This window comes from Lithobates pipiens, unplaced genomic scaffold (genome assembly GCF_037356315.1).
Source record: "Lithobates pipiens isolate NorthernLeopardFrog02 unplaced genomic scaffold, aLitPip1_a1.2 Scaffold_28, whole genome shotgun sequence".
NCBI lineage: Eukaryota > Metazoa > Chordata > Amphibia > Anura > Ranidae > Lithobates > Lithobates pipiens.
The window spans coordinates 202,567,872-202,589,926 of NW_027507789.1; the positions used below are offsets into that span (position 1 = coordinate 202,567,872).

At 42.2% G+C, this 22,055-nt stretch overlaps 1 protein-coding gene across 5 annotated transcripts in view; it reads right to left on the minus strand.

Moving 5' to 3' along the window:
• GATA5 (GATA binding protein 5) overlaps positions 1–22,055 on the minus strand; it is a 55,423-nt gene that overhangs the window by 15,525 nt on the left and 17,843 nt on the right. For 4 of the 5 annotated variants that reach the window (XM_077460299.1, XM_077460302.1, XM_077460303.1 and 1 more), the window contains exons 3-4: positions 8,575–8,742; positions 2,449–2,618 (exon numbers count right to left, since the gene is read on the minus strand). In XM_077460299.1, coding sequence (XP_077316425.1) covers positions 2,449–2,618; positions 8,575–8,742 — 338 coding nt within the window. The remainder of the gene's footprint in view (positions 1–2,448; positions 2,619–8,574; positions 8,743–22,055) is intronic. The other variant, XM_077460304.1, reaches the window with a different exon arrangement.

Consider the following 22,055-nt stretch of genomic DNA (forward strand, 5'->3'; position numbering starts at 1 on the left):
GTGGGAATAAGACTGTCCCATCATTGGTGTTAGTGGAAGGAATTACGTCTCATTGTTTGTGTCCGTGGCTTGAACAATGCCTTAAGGGCCGGATAAAGGCAAGTAAAGGGCCACATTTGGTCCCCCGGCCGAAGTTTGGAGACCACTGATATAGGGCATTCAGTGACACAAGAGTAATACTAGGATGAAAGTCAGGGTCACCAGAAGGTAGGTTGTGCCTCCCCAGACAGTCTGAACGTAAATATTTTTCATCGGACTGCTGTGTACATTAACAAAAATGGGTTTATGCTTGAAGATCTTCCTGGCCCAGATTAGTTAATAAAAAATAAAAAAAGAGAACGTGAACATTCTACTCCTTTATACACATTCATACAGGGCCTATTGTTGGTGCTCTTTTGCTGCATTGCATTAAATTTAGATGGATTCTCCAGAAGCTCATAACAACGTCACTAATGCTCCAGAGAGGACATAGTAAAGCGATTTTATAGACTGCAGCTTTTCCAGATCACTGCCCTTGACAACCTCATTAGCCTCACACATCAATCTATATGGGAAATATCTAGCACCTCGGAAAAAAATCTGCAATTCTTGGTGTTAATCTAAAGCAACTGTCGTTTCAAAGGTGTACTATGGACACCTCCCCTGGCTCGTGTCAGGGCTAAAAGCAGCTCGCTTACCAGTAATAGCAGCAATAGAAGCAATGGAACACTGTGGGAATTCCTCCCCAGTAAAATGTCTTTGCCTAATACACTAAGCTGGGGAAACCTATACGCCTTTTGTGGCTGTAGTCACAGGTATTCAGCATGCTGGACAAACATTATTTGCAATGCCAAACACTTCTGGAACTAGCAAATGACCGATTGCTAAACTATAAAAACCTACATATTGTAAGATTGCTTCAAGTAATGCTAAAACAAGTTGTATTGCTTCCAAAAATTAGGCTTTGTATGGCCAACCCATGTATGTAAGAGGACTGACTAAAGAACTGGCTGATTGCCATTGGATTGGGCAATGGTTATATTGGATGTCAGTTGTTGCTGTGCAAGTCATGTAGACTTGTCTTTAGCTGGCCATGGATGGATAGAATTTCGAACCAAAATTCTTACGCAGGCCATAGATTATGCAATTTCCGCTGCTGGCAATTATTGCATTCTAAAAATCCGACATACTTCTTGTACCCAACTCAATCGTTCGATCGAGTTGGGTACAATCAGCCTGCTCATAGATGGATCAAATCTCGGCCTGTCCCTGCTGAACCCGCCGAGATTTGATCATCTATTTCCGGCTTAAAGGAGAAGTACAGCCAAAGATTGTTTGGCTGTACTTCTCCTGTGGAGCCAGCTGTCTGCTGAAAACGGGTCACAGGAATGCAGATAGGACTGCACTCCTGTGACCCGTTTTCAGCAGACAGCTGGCTGAAGCACGCTGTCGGCTGACGTCACAGAGCTAGTCCAGGCACGGGAAAGATCGTGACCATATGATTGGGATCTACCCACGTGCCTGGACCAGCACCTGGCGAGCAGCTGAGAGCCTGAGCCAGCCACTCCCGCCCCCTCCACAGCCCAGAGCTCCAGTGAGCGTGGGGGGGGGGGGCAAAGAAGAGAACAGGGACTGACAGTCACCAGCCCTCTGCTTAGGGAGCACTGGGAACTTAACGATCGTGTTTGATCGCTTGGTTCTTAGCTTTAGAGCTGAGAGCGATGCTACATCCACCTAGGCAAGTATGAAAATTCCATAATTCTCTTCAGGAAAATAATTGTCTAACAAAGTTTTTTCATTTTTATAAATGTTAGTGTGTCAATTCAATGTTCATTTTTGACCATAATGACGAAAAACTTCAAAGGAACAAAATGCTAAATTTTGTAATCTTTCCAAAAACATTTAAATATTCTAGGAATGTTCTGAGAATTTTCGCACACATTTTCCTAAGACTTTTTCTAAGAATTTCCATTCAAAATTCTATCCATCTATGGCCAATTTTAGACAAAGAACCAATTAGATGTGCTGGATTTTCACCACTTACTGCTACCATTCCTTAAGGAAAGGCTGACCTCTTGGTGTCTCTGAAGACAGCAGTTTACAGGTGACAGCCACAGAGATTATACCTTTAAAACAAGTCATCAATGATAGTCTCATGTTTATCTTCTAAAGACCCATACACACAATCATTTTTTCTGCTGAGTTTTTCCTTCAGATTTACCAAAACCATATAATATGAGGTTTCAATGTGTTTCAATGTGTATGCAATCAGGCAGGCCCTTGCACTACATGGTTTTGGTAAATCTGAAGACAAAAACCAGCAGAAAATCGGATAGTGTGTATGGGGCTTTACAGGTTTTCTTTAGGATTACTAAGCACTAGGCTGAAATCTGTGAAACATATCGCTAACATTTTATTGAATTTAATTTCATCTACAAATTTTCTTGCAATTTAAGGGAGGTCTCTTACCAGCCTTTTCTGAGGTTTTACAAGTGGCCTGTTGATTCCATTCATTTTGTGGTACAGTCCGCAGGCATTACACAGGTAGTGTCCAGTGCCATCTCGTCTCCACAGAGGCGTAGACATTGCACCACAGTTGACGCATTCCCTGCCCTCAGCATGGAAATCTTCAAGGAACTCTGTGGAGAATTACAGTAATTAGATGTTACAGGACAATCAAAGCTTTTCCAGAAAATATACACTATCTGCATCTAAAACATCACTCATTCTTTTTCTGATGATCACTATGGGGGTTATTTACGAAAGGCAAATCCACTTTGCAATACAAGTGCAAACTACAAGTGCAAAGTACACTTGGAAGTGCATTCGCTGTAAATCTAAGGGGTAGATCTGAAATGAGGGGAAGCTCTGCTGATTTTATTATCCAATCACGTGCAAGCTAAAATGCTGTTTTTTTATTTTCCTTGCATGTCCCCCTCGGATCTACAGCGACTGCACTTCCAAGTGCACTTTCAGAGCAATTTCAAGTGCACTTTGTACTTGTAGTTTGCACTTGTAGTGCAAAGTGGATTTGCCTTTCGTAAATAACTCCCATTGTGTTCTTATGGTTAATGCAATATAGAGGGATTTGAACCTTTGCTGCTCCTCAAAAGATGTGCAGCTCTGAAGCAGGTATATAAAATTCCACTAAATTCCACTAAAGCTCCACTAATAAAAGAGGATCTTCTGCTACCCTGTAGTATGTCATCTCTAGTGGAAGATTGGGCACAGTATAATTGTATGTAGGCATGGCAGCATGGAACTGAGAGTTAGCTTATCTTTGGTGAGATAACAAGAAGCAAAATTGGTTACTGGGTTGCAACTGAAATAACTTTCTAGCAGTGCTGCTTTTTTTTTTTTTTTTTTTTTTGCAATGTTCTTTATTTTGGCCTCAGTAAGCCTTACATTGTCATAAACGATCATCTGCAAAAACTGCTAATTTCCTATGGACATCCCTTTCAGACTTGTGTTACCATCAGTGTTGCATTTTTTTCATTATCGTCTGATACCAAACACTTTGGTATTGCTTCTACCAACATATCAGGGTCATCTGCTGAAACCCATCCTTAACAAAAATTAACTTGACAGATGATACAATACATTTCTGAAAGAAATAAACCATATCAAAATACAAACATGCAGGCCGTAAAAGCTACATAAAAAAGCAAATAAACTGTGCGTGCGTAGGTTTCTTCTGGGTGCTCCGGTTTCCTCCCACCCTGCAAAGACATGCTGTCTAAATTGGCCCCAATATATGTATGAATGTGAAATAGGGATCTTAGATTGCAAGCTCCTTGAGGGCAGGGACTGGTGTGAATGTACATCCAGTATGTGTAAAGCGCTGCATAAATTGACTATATAAGTACCTGTAATAAATAAAACAAATAAATATGAATATTGAATAAAACATTCCTTGTTCTGCAAAGTAAAACAGTATTTGTTTTTTTGCCAGAAGCAAAACACTTAGGCCCCTTTCACACAAAAGGTCCGATTGGATCCACCTGCCTTTTTTTCAGGACCCGATCGGACCCTCCATTCTCCTCTATGGGCAGTTGGATGTGAACGGACAGGCTTTCAGTTTACACCTGGCTACCTCCGATTGGATCCAGCCGGGCTGAGGGGAACGGATCCTCTTCCTTCCCTTTTTTGCCGGATCGGAGGGCAGTCGGGTATAAACAGACAACTGGTCCGTTTACATCCGACTGCTCTTACAGCAGAGTGGGCTCTGTCCATGTCCGATTCTGCATAAGTGGAGTGGAGACAGATCTGTCATCCACCCGCTCCACTCAGCTCAGCAGGGGATCAGCGGCCTGATCCCCTGCTGAGAAAACCTGGATCTGGCCCGTGTGAAAGAGGCCCAAGGACTAATTCACATTATTGTGCCATGTTATGCCACATGTTAACATGCATTGCATTAGGGCAGCCCAATCATCCGAATGGGTCTCCCAACCCAACAAAAAAGATATATACAGCATTGTCTGGCCATAGACAGCAACGCATGTCAGTACACCAGCTAGGTGCTTCTGAATGGCACCACATCACAATAAGCCACGTAACACATAAGTGTGAATGGTCCCTAAGTTCAAAGTACAGTAGCCCACAGCAAACCAGATAAAATTAACTTGACTGAAGTCACATCAGCACAAGATAGACCCTGATTAGCTGCTATGAGTGATGCATATTGCCCTTGAGACTTTGATCCTTGCAGTATTTTACAAGTCCGTGACTACAGCACTAGAGAAGAAAAAGATTTGTGGGTACTTATTTTAGATGATTGCAAAATAAGCAAACAGTGTCACCAGACAGTGGGAAAAGCGAATAGAATTCTAGGATGCATCACTAGAGGGATCACCAGCAGGAGGAAAGAGGTCCTGATCCCCCTATATAGATCTTTATATCACTAGAGGGATCACCAGCAGGAGGAAGGAGGTCCTGATCCCCCTATATAGATCTTTATATTACTAGAAGGATCACCAACAGGGGAAAGAAGGTTCTGATTCCCCTATATATATTTTTAGTTATCACTGGAAGGATCACCAGCAGGAGGAATGAGGTCCCGATCCCTCTATATAGATCTTAAGATATCAAGAGAGGGATCACCAGCAGGAGGAATGAGGTCCTGATCCCTCTATATAGATCTTTAGATATCAATAGAGGGATCACCAGCAGGAGGAAGGAGGTCCTGATTCTTCTGTATAGATCTTTATATCACTAGAGGGATCACCAGCAGGAGGAAGGAGGTCCTGATCCCTCTATATAGATCTTTAGATATTAATAGAGGGATCATGAGCAGGAGGAATGAGATCCTGATCCCTCTATATATAGATCTTTAGATATCAATAGAGGGATCACCAGCAGGAGGAATGAGGTCCTGATCCCTCTATATAGATATTTAGTTATCACTAGAGGGATCACCAGCAGGAGGAAGGAGATTCTGATTCCTCTATATAGAGCTTTAGATATCAATACAGGGATCACCGGCAGGAGGAAGGAGGTCTTGATCCCTCTATATAGATCTTTAGTTATCACTAGAGGGATCACCAGCAGGAGGAAGGAGATTCTGATTCCTCTATATAGATCTTTAGATATCAATACAGGGATCACCAGCAGGAGGAAGGAGGTCTTGATCCCTCTATATAGATCTTTAGTTATCACAAGAGGGATCACCAGCAGGAGGAAGGAGATTCTGATTCCTCTATATAGATCTTTAGTGAGACCTCATTTAGAATACTGTGTCTAGTTCTGGAGACCTCGCTTACAGAAAGATATGGACAAGATAGAACGAGTCCAGAAGCGGGGAACAAAAATGGAGAAAGGTTTGGGGGATAAAACATATTGAGAGTGACTTCCGGAACTTTATATGTACAGTCTGGAGGAAAGAAGGGAAAGGGGAGACATGATTGAAACCTTTAGGCTGGGTTCACACTATTACTAATTGGATGTGGGTTCCTCGCATCCAGTTTGCAATAGCAGGATATTTTGACTGGCTTTCTACGGAGCTGATTCACATATCTCCGCTACGGCTCCGCTGTGAATTTGCACAGGGGTCCTGTGCATCTTTTGGTCCCTTTCAGGTCTGAATTCAGCCAAAAATTCAGGCTGAAATTGGACCTGAAATAGTGAATGGGGATGCAACGGACCCCTGCTCTAAACCGCATGTGAAGATAGTGTGAACCCAGCCTTAAATAAATCAATGGGTGAATAAAGTTCAGGAGGGCAGTTTTTCATAATGAAACCAAAATTAAGAACATGGGGACATGACCTCAAACTAACAAGAGGAAAGTTCAGAACTAATCTTAGAAAGTATTATTTTACTAAAAGGGTAGTCAGTGGCGCTGCTAAGGGGGTGCAGTTTGCACCCGGGTGACTCCCCCTAGAGAGGTGGCACCATCTGGACTCTCCCGGGGGTGAGGAAAGCCCTGGCATTTTTTTTTTGCAGCTGACCCCACCGGAAACACCTCCAGCGCCGCGGCCACGCCTTGCGTATGTCCTTCTTCCTCCTCCTACTTCCTTGCTGAGCCTGTCACATGATGTAGTTGATGCTTAGAATAAACTACCAGCAGAGGTAGTGAGACAGTCAACAGCAAATGGCTTCAAACATGCTTGGGACAAACATAGACCTATACTCAGACAATAAAGTTTACAAGAAAAAAAAAAGAAGGGCAGACTGGATGGACTTTTTCTGCCGTCACTTTACTATGTTTCTATGAGTAAAAACTATGACAAAGAGGATCAATCAATCCAATTCAAACTAATACACAATACTATTTCATTTACAGGAAGAAAAATAAAATTTTCTTGCCATGAGTAGAACAAAAACACGTTCAGATTTTCTGACGGAAAATGTTCGATGGGAGCTTTTTGTCGGAAATTCCGACCGCGTGTAGGCTCAATCGGACATTTTCCATCTGAATTTCCGACACACAAAATTTGAGATCTGGATCTCAAATTTTCCGGCAACAAAATTCATTACACAATTGCTACGCACAAAGTTCCACGCATGCTCGGAATTAAGCAGAAGAGCCGCACTGGCTACTGAAATTCAATTTTCTCGGCTCGTCGTACATCACCACATTATCGACGTTCGGAATTTCCGACAACATTGTGTGACCGTGTGTATGCAAGACAAGTTTGAGCCAACATCCGTCGGAAAAGATCCCAAGGGATTTTGTTGTCGGAATGTACGATCGTGTGTACGCGGCATAACAAGTTACCTGACAAGACCTAATACTGAGGCAGCCTTAGTCATGTGTCTATCAGGTATTTCTTATTGAAGAGCACAGATTCTGGTACACTTGCAGCAAGGTAAGTCAATCACTAAGGTAAGTCATTGTGCAGCTAAGCAAGTAAGCAAGCAGCACAGTATGTAACTACAGTAATACTCAATTCCCTTGGGTGCAAATACAAATACGAAGAAACATTTTGAATACATTAACACATTGATTAAGTTTATTTACACGCTGATCACTTTCTCATGTAACCTGAAAAATCTGAAAACGACTTCAGCCTCCCTCTCTTTTTGAGAAATGAAAAATGGCAAATATACTGTATTTCTGAAAGCTATAATTTGGAATGCTATAAAGTTTTCTTTCACACAGAGAGAACGTTTCTTTGGCCATACGTTCTGGGTTGCATTTTTGCTGCGGTTTTAACAGTCATAAATAACTTTTCCTGCGTCTACTAGACTGGGGTGTACATGGCAAACAAATGCCATTTTGAAGTTTGTCTCAATGTATAGGGGGGAGGCAGGAAATACTCAAACACCAAGGTAATGTGCCGGCCCTCTGGCTTTTTTTCTTCTCCTATGAAAGTTTCACTGGTTGTATGAAGACGAATTGTTCACGATTAAATAGGACAATAAACGTTTGCATTTTGATACAATTACATCTAGATATTAATGTGATCGGAAAAAGTGAAAACTTACAGCCAACATAAACCATTTGTACTCCCACTGATCAAATGCACCCCAAATAGCTTAATTCTGTGTCTACAACTGTCTGCTCTTGATTCACGGTGGTCACTAGTATTGTGTAGATGATTGCTTTTACAAACGATCATCATACATTACACCATGGGTAACATTTTACCATAACCTGCAGGGAAATGTTGATGTTAATGCCATACTGACTCAAAAGACAGTTTTACTTTATCTCCCTTATTTAAAGACTAACTAATGCCTACAATTTTTTTCTTTTGCATTTTAAATCACATTTGAAGAGTGTATTATATATAGATAAGACAGATATGAAAGCACATAGTGCTTTATATATATATATATATATATATATATATATATATATATATATATATATATATCGGTATATATGAACAAATTCTGGTTTAAAGTGCTAAAAGTGGAGCAATCATCAAGGGGGACCCCAGGAACTCTGGGAACGTGGGGGGGGGGGACTCTGGTGACCAGAGAGCACCTTCCACAGAAAGAATACACTAATGTAAGGGGGGGGTGGGGGTTACTGATATAAGGGGGAAACCTTTATATCAGTGCCCCCTTACATTATTGTATTCACCCCCTCCCCCTTACATCAGTGATCTCCCCCCTCCCCCCCAGACTGGCCTGGCGGCACTGTCACTGACCTCCTCTCAGGTGCACCATGCAGGGCTCAGTCAGATGGCTCCAGGTTGGTGGCTCTGGTTTTATCCTATAGTCTCCTCTCCACAGTCCACACACATCTGACTTCTCCCATGACCCCCATCCCGGCGGCGCTCTCACTCTTGACTCCTCTCCAGACTCCCCCTCAGAGACTGCAGACATGATAAAAGACAAGAGATAGTCAGAGGTTGTGGACATGATACAAGAGATAGTTAGAGGCTGTGGACATGATACAAGTGATGGTCAGAGATTGCAGACATGATACAAGAGATGATCAGAGACTGCAGACATGATACAAGAGATGATCAGAGACTGCAGACATGATACAAGAGATGGACAAAGACTACAGACACAATACAAGAGATGGCCAGAGACTACAGACATGACACAAGAGATCAATGCATCAATGCAGCCTCACCAGTGCCCAACAAATGCAGCCTCATCAGTGCCCATCAAATACAGCTTACCAGTGCCCACCAAATACAGCCTCGTAGTGCCCACCACTGCAGGCTGTGTCCATCAATGCAGCCTACCATCGCAGCCTACAAATGTCCATCAATGCAGCCTAGGAGTGCCCATCAATGCAGCCTGCCAGTGCCCACCAATGCAGCCTACAAGTGCCCATCAATGCAGCCTACCAGTGTCCATCAATCCAGCCTACCAGTGCCCACCAATGCAGCCTACCAATGCCCACCAATGCAGCCTACAAGTGCCTGGATGGATCACACACAGAGAGGTGATCTCCCACTGTGTCACGGTCTGAGCTTGGATTTGAGTATCCCGGTGGCCACTGTAACAAAGTCCCATCTCCTAGACCAGCTCCTATGATACACATCACACCTTAATACTGATTCAATTGGATCAGTGTTCCGTCTATCACAGGAGCCAGGACTTTGTTACAGCGGCTGTCGAACTTTTCAGACCTAAGCTCTGTGACACAGCTGGAGGTTCCCGCTGTGTGTGACGTAAAACAAGTAGAGGAGGTGGAAGGGGAGGACTCTGGCACTTGAACTTCGGCACCCGGGCCAAGCAGTATTGGCCTCAGGGCAGGTAGCCTACCAGGAGATTTCCCAGTAGGCCAGTCCAGCCTTGGATGTGTGCAAATTGCATACTATAGCCACGAGTTCCTGGTCAACCCTAGGCCTTGGGGCTAATAATTCTCAATGAGAAATACGAGACCCGGGGCTTTTTGGGGGGCCACTCGGGGCTATAGGCCAGGTCAGCCCCCCTCCCAGTGTCACTCGGTCTCACTAAACTTTCTTTGCCTTAAAAACACCAGTAGTCATTGCTCTATATTGATTTCTGATTATCAAGAATTCCAGTACACATGAGCCAAAAACGTCTGGCCCATGTGTACAGCTGTCTGTTCTACAGAAGCCGGTATAACAACCAGCTTCTTTTGAACTGGCATGCTGGAAAACCAGCATTCAAGCCAATGGCCGCAAGAGCTATTCAGTGTACTCTGGTGGGGGTCACCCTGTCAGAATACCATGGGGGTTGATTTGCTAAAGGTAAATACACTGTACACTTTGTAAAGTGCAGTTTCCCCCTGCAAGTGCAGTTGCTCCAGAGCTTAGTAAATGCGTTAAAGTTCACTTTACAAAGAGTGCCCAATCACGTGCAAGGAAAATAAAAACAGCATTTTTGCTTGCACATGATTGGATGATGGAAGTCAGCAGAGCTCTCCCTCATTTACTAAGCTCTGGGGCAACTGCAAAGTGCACAGTCTTTTTGCCTTTAGTAAATCAACCAATTGGTCTCAGCAGGAGAGATCTTCACATCAACATCACTTGTGTTGATGAGTGGATCTGTCAGGTTGGTTGAATGAAAAAAAAAAGCTGCAAAGTGTGTACCGAAAATTTGTTTACTTGTACCTATATTACAAAAGCAGGTTATTGATCAAAATGTAATGTCTGGAATCCAAATTTCCAAAGGTTTTTTTTTTTTTTTTTTAGGAATTTTAATCATTTGTTCTTTTTGTGTGTGGAACACCACTTTAAAAAAATACAGGGGAAGCTCAGTGTATTTCCAGAGAGTGTATATGTTTTGTTATTATTCAAATGTTTAACTTAAAGCAAAGCTAAACCCAAAAATGTAACTGTTTCCCATTAAACTAGTGAACCTTTCACTTTCTCTGCCTCTGCAAAGCACAGACTCACATTGATATCATTTTATTAACTCACATTTTTACTTGGTCTTTGCTACTTTTCTATTTTTTTAAAAGATAGTGATCTGTAGGTAAATCACTAGAGGGAGCTCTGTATTTCACTGCCATCATTCTGCCTACCTGCTTAACCCCTGTTGAGACATGCTCTCATGCCCGGCGTGGCCAGTTTCCAATAGGAAAGCAGAGGGACCACCAGGGTTTTCACACAAAGGAAGCAATACAGAGAGAACACAATGCTTTACATACAAGTACATGATACAGTAGGCACATATGACATTTTGAGGTAACATTTTTTTTATCGATCAATTGAACATAGAAGCAATGTTTTGAAAACATTAAACACATATTGATGAGACCGTATATTTGAAAGTCTTAAATGTCTAATGCCTCGTCGGAAAAAGCTCTGATGGTTTTCCCGTTGGAATGCCGATGGAATTTCGCTCAAACTGTCTTGCCTACACACGGTCACACCAAATTCCGACTGTCAAAAACACCGCGACATACAACACGTTCAACGGCACTATCAAGGGGAAGTTTAATGCTTCTGAGCATACGTCGAATTCTTTCCGACAATGCATCGGAATTTTGCGTGTCGGAATTGCATACACGCGATCAAAAAATCCGATAGAAAGGTTTTCCGTCTGAAAAATTAAGAACAGGCTCTCAATCTAAAGACCGTCGGAAATGACGACAGAAAAAGACCGATGGGCATACACACAGTCGGAAAATCAGATGAAAAGCTCCTATTGGACTGTTTACATCAGAAATTCTGGCCGTGTCTACGCAGCATTAACGTTTTTTGGGGATCTTTGTGAGAGATTTCTCGAGCCAAGAGGATCTGCCTTTTATTTGGTGATTTTCTTTATTTAGGATATGTGTCTCTATACCCGTTCAGCGCCATCTCAACAATCTTTTTAACAAATATTCAACTCCTTGAATATAGTACTGGCATGTACATGTGTCTTTCATGTGTGATGCTTCCATGTTTGACACAATGTTTGCCCTGTTATACTCTAGAAATCTAGACTTTGTTTTCTCTATTCCACAGTATCTCCACCTATCATCTCCTCTATCACCCTGAAGAAGGGATTCACCCTGAATTTCCAGAAACGCATCGGGCCATAGGAGAAGTGCTGTTTTCTCATATTATATATGGATATCACGTACTATTTTGTGTATGGTGTTGTCTCAGACCATCATACTGTTTTCTGAAATAATAATTTTTTCTATGTTTCTAATATATTGTGTCTTTAAACGCTCGCCCTTAAAGTCCCACAGTACCAGGGGGGACTTAGTCTTTTTAAATATATTTTAAAGTGGTAGTAAACTCCCCTATAGTTTTCAGCCAAGGAAGCTGCCATCTTTGCCTCTGTTTAATCTTCAACTGCTATGGTGCTACACATGTGATTCGTTATGACACCAGCCACTGGATGGTTTGATAGTTTGGCTGAGAGCAGAGCCAATGTGCAGTTAGCATTCCCGGCATGCCTTTTTTTTTTAACTGTTTAAATCCATGGGTTTACTTCCACTTTAAAGCTGTTCTAAAGGCTGAACTTTTGGGGAGGAGGCCAAGGAGCCGGCGGGGGACCCAAAAAGAGGTGGATCGGCGCTATTCTGTGCAAAACACTGCATTGCACAGAGCAGGTAAGTATGACATTTTTGTTATTAAAGAGGAACTGCACCTTTTAAAAAAAATATTAAAAGCCAGCAGCTACAAATATTGCAGATGCTGACTGCGATGTCGGTGGCAGATGACGAGCAATTGTTTGTCTCTCTGCTGCCCCCTCCACCATCCTCTGTCAGGGAATCGGGAAGTGAAGCATTGCGGCTTCACTGCCCGGTTCCCTACTGCGCATGCGCGAGTCGCGCTGCACGTCTCTACTGGTCCCCGCTGTGTCCTGGGAACTGTGTGTTTCCCACAACACAACGGGGGGGGGGGGGGGGGGGGCAGGGCATCTGCAGCGGTCTTGTCCCGGAAGTGGGTGCAGATACCTGGATTATCCAGGTAACTGCACCCCCCTCCCCCCTGAAAGGTGCCGATTGTGGCACTGGAGGGATCCGATGAGCGGAACTTCCACTTCAGGGTGGAGGTCCGCTTTAAGTATTATTAGTATAATTTCAAACCAAATTGAAAAGGCATAAAGTGAGGATAGTATAACCCAACAAACAGAAATGGAAGGACTTTGCTAAGCAATCGGTACATTAAAAAGGATATTAATAGGTGCAAAAACTTTCCAGGACTCGCTTTCAAAGCCCAAGACAGTTTGTGAACGTTAGAGATAGATGTGGCAATGACAGATTATCCAGAAGTGTGTTTCTCGATACGGCTTTAATAACCGGTATACTCAGCCTCTCAGCGAACACACTGTGCACTTACATCTTTGTCACATGTCAGCTGCACTCTACTTAATGCTAAATGTTGTAATCACTATTTGGGTGAAGGGGGTGACCTGACTCTAATGTACAGAAGGACAATATTTTCTGTGTGCTACATGAAGAATGTACTCTGTGGCCAAGCACTCCTTCATTAACATGTATTCACTGTGAGTGATACACCACTAGCCCCCTGTACAATGGCATTCGGAGAATGAACAAATGCACCAAATGAAAGGGCCAGTTATAAAAACTACAATTTGCTTTTGAAACCTGCAAATAGGCTTGGGAGATTTGAAGAGCTTATCAGTAGGGATGCACCGATATAATTTTTTTTTTACGAGTACGGATACTTTTTATTTTTTGTATTCGCCTATACCAATTACCGCTACCTACCGCAACTGTTTTGTTTTCAATTTAGCTGTCAGCAATGGTACAAAGCATTGAAAAGTTATTTACGAATGAAGTAAATAGATTTTTTTTTTAATTTTGCACTTTTTCAATGTGAAATAAATGTGTAAATATATGTTAATATATATGTGTAAAAATATTCCCTAACAAAGCAAACAAAAAAAAGTTTTAATTGTTTATCGTTTATAAAATAGACGTAAAAAAAAAAAAAAAAAAACAAAGCAGGAAAATAATTAAATGGAGGAAAATAGGGAGTTAATTAAGGCTGATTAGAGTAAATTAAGGGTTTATAAGGAGTTAAACAGAGGAACATCCTGGGACTTCCCTTCTCTTTTTTCTTTCTTTCCCCCTTCCCCTGAGGATAATGTGGAAAATGGAAGGGAGGCTCCCATCTTTGGTCAGGAGTTGTTACGATGGGGTATTACGTGGCCCTATACGTTATCCAGGTTTAATGGAAGTTTGATGTGAAATACCTAGCCATGTGATACTATTTGTATTATTTTTATGTTGTACAAGAGCTTCGTACGTAATTATGCATTGATTCGTATTGTCGGGATCTCTCCCTTGAGCGGTGTTTAATAAAAATTTATACTTGAAAAAAAAAACACAGAGGAACATTTGTTCATTGCTTTGATCTGCAGATGAAGAAACAGAAAGATTCAAAAAGAAACAATGTTTCTTTTTATTTTAGTGTTTCAGTAGTTGTTAATAAATAAACATTGCCGGCTGCTTTTTTTTGACAGCTCCAATTACCGGATTTCATTAACACTTCAGCTGTCAACAGGGGAGACCCACTGACAGCTCAGAGAATCGAGCCTCAAAGAATCAGTTTCAGATATCAGTGCATTTGCATGAGTACCGATACTTGTGCAAATACTCGGTATCGGCACCGATACCAATACCGATACTAGTATCAGTGCAACCCTACTTATCAGGTTATGATTCTAAGCCCTTGTACACGCGGTCGGAAATTCCGACATAAAATGTCCGATTGGACCGTGTTGTCAGATAATCCGACCATGTGTGGGCTTCATCGCACTTTTTCCATCGGAATGGCCAGCCAACAAAGTTTGAGAGCTGGATATAAAATTTTCTGACAACATGATCCGAAAGGATTTTGTCCGATCATTTGTAGAGAATTCCGATCGGACAAAATGCCACTCATGCTCAGATCAAATTACGAGACCAAAGCTATTGGCTACTAGCCTGAACATAGTCCCGTCGCAACGAACGAGCGTCATCACGTTCCGAACTATCGTATTTTCCGACAACTTTGTCCGACCGTGTGTATGGAACACCATTTTTGGACAAAATCCGTCGGAAAAAAAAGGACGGATTTTGTGGTCGGAATGTCCGACCGTGTGTACAAGGGCTAACAGATACACAGGTTGGCAAACAAACCAATACGTTTCTGGAAGTGAGGGAAGTCTGCAATTACATAGTTACATAGTTAGTCAGGTTGAAAAAAGACACAAGTCCATCCAGTTCAACCACAAAGAAAAAAAATATATAATATCATACAATCCCAATGTCAATCATATAATTGTCAGCATGCTCAAAAATATTGACAATGTAAAAATGCATGCATTCATCAACAACACCACTGTGAGGTTCTAAAGCATGCATGCTCGACCTCTGGTCCTCCAGCTGTTGCAGAACTACAAGTCCCATGAGGCATTGCAAGACTGACAATTACAAGCATAACTCCCAAAGGCAGAGGCATGATGGGACTTGTAGTTTCCCAACAGCTGGAGGCTCACAGGTTGAGCATGAGCACCCCTGTCCTAAAGGGCTGCACATTTCCACCTGCTTAGCTTTGATCTTTCTGGATGCTCTAATTCAGCATCATGCGGGTCTACCTCATAGGAAAGAAGAATGGGTGTAGCTCACGCTGAACTGACTCAGTCAGTGTTGTAGATTGGTAGGGTGTGGGCAGATGGAAAGGATTCGTTTCCAGAGGTCCGTGCCCAGTTTGGAAAATAGGTGTTGGTGAGCCCTGTTTGGGCTTGGGCTGCTACCTAAGGTCGACGTTGTGCATAATGTAGAAGAAAATAAGATTAAAGGAGTGCCCGGTATCCAATAAGGTAAGTATATTTGTATTTTATTTTAAGTTTCAGCAATAAAAATAAGATAGAGCAAATGTCCCATACCCAAACAGCAAGTGAGAGGAAATCCCTACAAATGAAGGGAAGGATGAAAGGGGGTTCCTTGGGGACCTAGGGGTCTCCAAAACTAGTGTCCTCATTGGTAGATTTCCCTTCTATTACATTTCTGGGGTCAACCCAAAAAGTGGGGTTTTCGTTAGCTTTCCTTTTCAATGATAATGGTAAACAGGTTAAATAAAGAGGGTGAATCTACTTAACAGGGGCAGAAAAAAACCGACAGATGTTCAAATCCCTCCCTACACTATCCAAAACTAAAAAAAAAAAAAAAAAAAAAAAAAAAAAGTTTTGCCTTTAGTTATACTTTAACATTTGGGTAAACCTTTAGCAATAAACATCTCTTCCTTGCTTCCTAAAGGTATGGTAAATATATAATTTAAACTGTTATATCTGTTTGGTAAGTGCACAAAATATCTACTGTCCCTGTCAGAGGTCCAGTGTTGCCCTGTGCCCTATGCAATCTGCAGTGTTATCTCGTGTTACCATCCCTAGTGCTCCTCTGCAAACTACAGAACAGCCCCCTCCCCCCGCAAGTTCTGAAAATCAGGAAAGAGGGCAAGTTGTAGTCCTAAAACACTTTCTGTTCTAGGGTGAAAAACAGGTGCATTGCTGGGATTATGAAAGTCTGGGAACACCCTTGGGCAGCCAAAGGAGAGGAATGAGGCACAGAAGAGGAAGCTGCTTCAGATAAGCACATTGACCATTCATCCACAGAGTAGCCAGGGTTTAGGTGAAGGTGCTAGCAGACACACAAAAACAATACCAGAATTTGCTGCAACACTTCACCTTTATTGATCCTTCAAGCAAACAACATCACAGACAGTGCGGGGTACAGTAAAAGTTCATGTGTTCCAGGCTGTGGTTAGCGCTTACTACTTAACCTCAGAGAGGAATGAGGCAGTTCATGTAGCACCCTGTGGTGAATTTTGCCATCTCAAATTGTGCTAACAGTGGGGTCAGGTGTAAATGCAGAGATTGCAGGGGATGGGCGTGTGTAACACACACTTTACAGGGGCCAAACTTTAGTAATGCAGAGTTTGCAGAGGTCAGGAACAAGTAATGCTCAAAAGTGGATATGTCAAGAGCAAGTAACGCACAAAACAGAGAGATCAGAAGTAATGGAGAAAATGCAGAGGCCAGAAGTAAGTAACACATCGAGTGCAGGGGACAGGAGTAGGAGACACAAAGAGTGCAGGGGACAGTAGTAGGAGACACACAGAATGCAGGGGACAGGAGTAGGAGACACAAAGAGTGCATGGGATAGGAGAAGGAGACATACAGAATGCAGGGGATAGAAGTAGGACACACACGGAGTGCAGGGGACAGGGGTAGGAGACAGTACAGATGACCAAAGCCATCAGCTGCATAAGTGATATATAGCATGTAAGGAAAAAACACTGCAAGGAACCCAGGGCACTCACCAACAGATGTGGGCCACATGCCCCCAGGTGTCTGGTGCTAGTGACACCCATGGCTCTTGCATAGATATAGTACTGCTAGTGACACCCATGGCTCTTGTATAGATATAGTACTGCTAGTGACACCCATGGCTCTTGTATAGATATAGTACTGCTAGTGACACCCATGGCTCTTGTATAGATATAGTACTGCTAGTGACACCCATGGCTCTTGTATAGATATAGTACTGCTAGTGACACCCATGGCTCTTGTATAGATATAGTACTGCTAGTGACACCCATGGCTGTCTTGCATAGATATAGTACTGCTAGTGACACCCATGGCTCTTGTATAGATATAGTACTGCTAGTGACACCCATGGCTCTTATATAGATATAGTACTGCTAGTGACACCCATGGCTCTTGTATAGATATAGTACTGCTAGTGACACCCATGGCTCTTGCATAGATATAGTACAGTGAGGGAGCCTTGCCATACTAGGACATAAAGTGTGTTACTTGCAGGATCACCAGGTAAAAAATAATGAGAAAAAGCCTGAAAAAATTAACTAATTCAGCTATCACACCCAAGGGCTGGTAACACTGCAATATATTACATTTTTGTTCTTGTGTTTATATACACTTTAAGTGTAATCCACATCTGCAAGGGTCTGAGCATTCATTTTAAAAGGATTATATGTCCACGAGAAAGGTTTATAAAGTTGTGTGATGGCTTCCTAATCCTAGCAAAAACTGACTTAAATGTTTTGGGTGCCTTTTTTTTTTGCATTCTTAATTTATTATGTACATTTGATAGGCCAGCATTTGACAGTAAAACAATAACAAAAATCTGGTTATTACAAGTACTAACCATCTAAAGTAACAGTAACTATAAAGTCCTATCCAACAGGTGCAGAATGCATCTGAGGTGATATGTCCACCAATGTATGAATGCATTTTAAAAATATGTCAAAAACAAAGAGCAATCAAAGGAGAATTAATAAAGGTGGTAATGGTGGTAATAGCCATGAGGGCTCCAGTTGGACAAGGTAGAAAGGCAGCACCCCTCCCCCAACCCAGTGCCCCAGTCCCCATCCTCACAAGTAAATCAAACCTCTCAATGTAGAAAACTAGTACGCATAAGAGCTTCATATTCCAAAGTGATATAGAACTCAGTACTGTACAGTGAAACCAGGTTTGGCAGAATCTATCACAAGTGTCTCTGCTTGAGGCAACTAACTCTTCCATGAGATGAGTAGTTTTGAACATCTTTACATGGTGGGACCAGTGCTGGAGAGGGCATCCTGCAGCGGTGGATCAGGAGTCATAACCGGGGTGGTGAGATGTTCAGGCATACTCTTACCTGAATGCAAATGGTCACACCTCAGGTTTACTCGGCTTTAACCTATTCAATAAACCATTTCCCCCCCAGACAGCAGACAGAGTTGAGTGCTCTCCAATAGATGCAAGCTTGTAGCTTGATCCCATCAAATTAAGATGTTGACCTGTCATGTCTAGGGGGGAAGATGTTGTTTAACGGTGAAACGGGTTGTGGAGGCACGCCCGCCGAGTGGATAACGGCGAGGCTTTGGTAACTGCTGTGATATGCTGTATTTTCCTTCATCAAGTACCTGTCTACTGTTTTAAATAAATAGTTTGGTGGTTTTACACTATACGTGGCCTCTGTTCTTCTCTGTGAGATGTGCCCTGATCTGACATGCTGATCCTTGGAATAATTGAAGCTGGAAGTTGGCGTTTCCTTATTGCCATTGATGAATGTCTGGAGGTCTGCTACATGCCTGGTTGATCTTTGTGGTGGGGATCTTTTACACTTGGTAAGAGGCCATCCTTATTTGTGGTAAAGGGCACAAGTGTTGTGGTCGTCTCTTCAAGATATATTCACGTTGGTGGATGGTTGAATGTTTACACTTCATTCCAGGACTTTTTTGTCTTTAGAAGATTCAGTCCTGAATTTTTCACTTGATGTTTGTGGACATGAATTTGTATTGATGCGCACTCATTCTATGTATATACTGTATATTACAGACAGATGTGTCAAGGCCGCTCTTTCCTAAAAACTTCTGACCAAACTTCAATGCATTTCTTTTAATCTTATCAGCCATTTTGGGCTGCAGGAAGCTTACTAGAGACTGCCTGTAATGTCTCCAATGGAATTACTCACAGAAGGTCATCTGTGCTTGGGACAGAGCGTCTCCCATGTCTCTGAGTTTCATTGCTGTTTTTCTTTGTTCATAAAATCGTTCTGCTATCTTTCACTATACTATTAAACAATCAGTTTGGGAACTTATAAATGTAAGGGTTTCATCTCTTTTAATAAGTACAAAGGGTGCACTGTGTTCTTAGGGGGTAAGCGGATAATCGGATAATGTTTCCTATGATAAAAACCAGTAGCTTGAGTACTGCATTGGGCCTATGAACGTCTTAATTTGTTAGCACTGCTCTAGCACGAAGGTGGTCCCAGACATGAGATGACAGTCACCACTCTTTGGCTGTGCGTTTAGGGTTATGGAGGCAAAGCCAGTGTGCGGTCAAGTTGCGCCTCTGCACCAGAATACCCTCATGAACAAAGCTATGGGCACTCTAGTTTTGCAAGCATAAGTCATTGGTAAACTTAGGATCTCCGCACTATTGGCAGAGTTCTTGATCTATGCCAACATGGGCGATTCTGGTTGACTCTCTATCTGATCTGATTCCATTACATCTAAGCGCAGCACAGCTTGTGTTTTTTTCCTCCATTCTTCTCCCCCCACCCCCCCCCCCCCCCCAGCTGGACAATAAAAGATTATTCCAATGTTATTGTAAGATGATAAAAGGAGGAGGGGGCTTGGAAATTTTCCTGAACTCCATCACATAGTTTCTCGGCGCTGACTGCTGGCGACAGGCAGGCTGGAGCTGATGGAATGCTCATGGCTCGCAGCTCAGGGTTCGGACACAGTTTTCGGTGAGCTCCTACAATACAAATCTATCATCCTAGCCTCGGCGGCTGACATATGACAGACCATGGGAGTGGGAGGAGGGGGCAGATTCCCCAGTCAATGTGAAACAATCCCTGAGCATCTTCCTGTCTGAAGACGACCCTGACACTGAAATGAATGAAAAGAGGCCTGGACAGTGTGTTCTGTGCACACAAATTATTATTATTATACACGATTTATATTGCGCCAACAGTTTGCACAGCGCTTAACAAAATGAAGGCAGGCATTAGAGTTACATTACAATTTGGTACAAGAGGAATCAGAGGGCCCTGCTCGCTAGAGCTTACAATCTAAAAGGGAAGCGTCAATTGATACAAAAGGTAATAGCTGTGGGGGATGAGCTGATGGAGAAAGTAAAACAGTGTATTAGTTAGAAGCAGAAGAGGCTTCTTTAAAGAGAAGGGTTTTCAGGGATCGTCTAAAGATGGATAGATTAGGGGACAGATGGACAGATTGGGGTAGGGAGTTCCAAAGGTTGGGAGAAGCTCTGGAGAAATCCTGGAGGCGAGCATGGGAGGAGGTGACAAGGGAACTAGAGATCAGGAGGTCTAGGGAGGACCAAAGAGAGTGGCTTGGTTGGTATTTTGAGACTAGGTTAGTGATGTAGCTGGGGGCAGAGTTATGATTAATCGGTGATATAGCACCAACATATTCCACAGCACTGTACTAATATCACTAAAAAACAACGGGACTTACAAGCTGATCCAGTAGATTTTTTTTCAAGTCCATTATAGCAAATATGCATCTCTGAAATTACCCACAGATGTCAGATTATTGCTGTCCAGTCCTGACGTTTTCAGCACAAGGCCTCTAGTAATTTCACCCCTTAGAAGTCATTCCTGTGCTTTCTGATTTCGAGGATATGAATTCTAGAAGCTGCAAGCTACATGGTTGTCATGATCCTCCTAAGGCAGTGGTTCTCAACTCCTGTCCTCAGGACCCACTAACAGGCCAGATTTTATGTATTACCTTGGGGAGATGCAAACTAGAATACTGCAATCACTGAGCAGAAAATGATATCACCTGTGATGGATTTCAGTTATCTTGCAAACCTGGCCTGTTAGTGGGTCCTGAGGACAGGAGTTGAGAATCACTGTCCTAAGGCTTCAATACCTTTTGGGGTTGATTTGCTTAAAGAATATACCGCAGGTTGATAATTTAGCAAAGCAAATGTTCATTTTGTAAAGTGTATGTTTGCAAAATATATTAAATAAATCGAAGCCACTTTAAATACCCAGTCATGTGCTAGCAAAGTGCTAGCATGTGATTGGACATTCAAGTGTTAAAGCTATCAGCCACAACCCAACTGGTGTATATATATATTGTGTTTGTTTGTTTTTTTATTCACTGACTCGCACAAAACCACTGCGCAAATATCTGACATAAAAAATTGCAACAATCCCCATTTTATTCCCTAGGGTCTCTGCTTAAAAAAAAAAAAAATATATATATATATATATATATATATATATATACACACACACACATATATATATATAATGTTTGGGAGTTATAAGTAATTTTCTAGGAAAAAAATACTGCAAACAAAAAGTGCCAGAAAAAGCTTGGTCTTCAAGTGGTTAGTAGATCAACCCCAATAATTCGTTTAGAACGTCTGGCGACATGCTTATTCCAGGTAAGTACTGAAACTATAGGATAAACAAATCGGCCTTCAATGTTTTAGAGCAGGGGTCCCCAAACTTTCTAAACAAAGGGCCAGTTTATTGTCCTTCAGGCTTTAGGGGGCCGATCTGTGGCCGCTGGGAATAAACAATGCCCCATCATTGGTTTTAGTTTTTCAGATTGTAAGCTCTAACGAGCAGCGCCCTCTGATTCCTCTTGTACCAAATTGTAATGTTACTGTAATGTCTGCCTTTATTTTGTTAAGCACTGCGCAAACTGCTGGCGCTATATAAAACCTGTAGTATTATAATAATAGTGAGAGGAATAATGCCCCA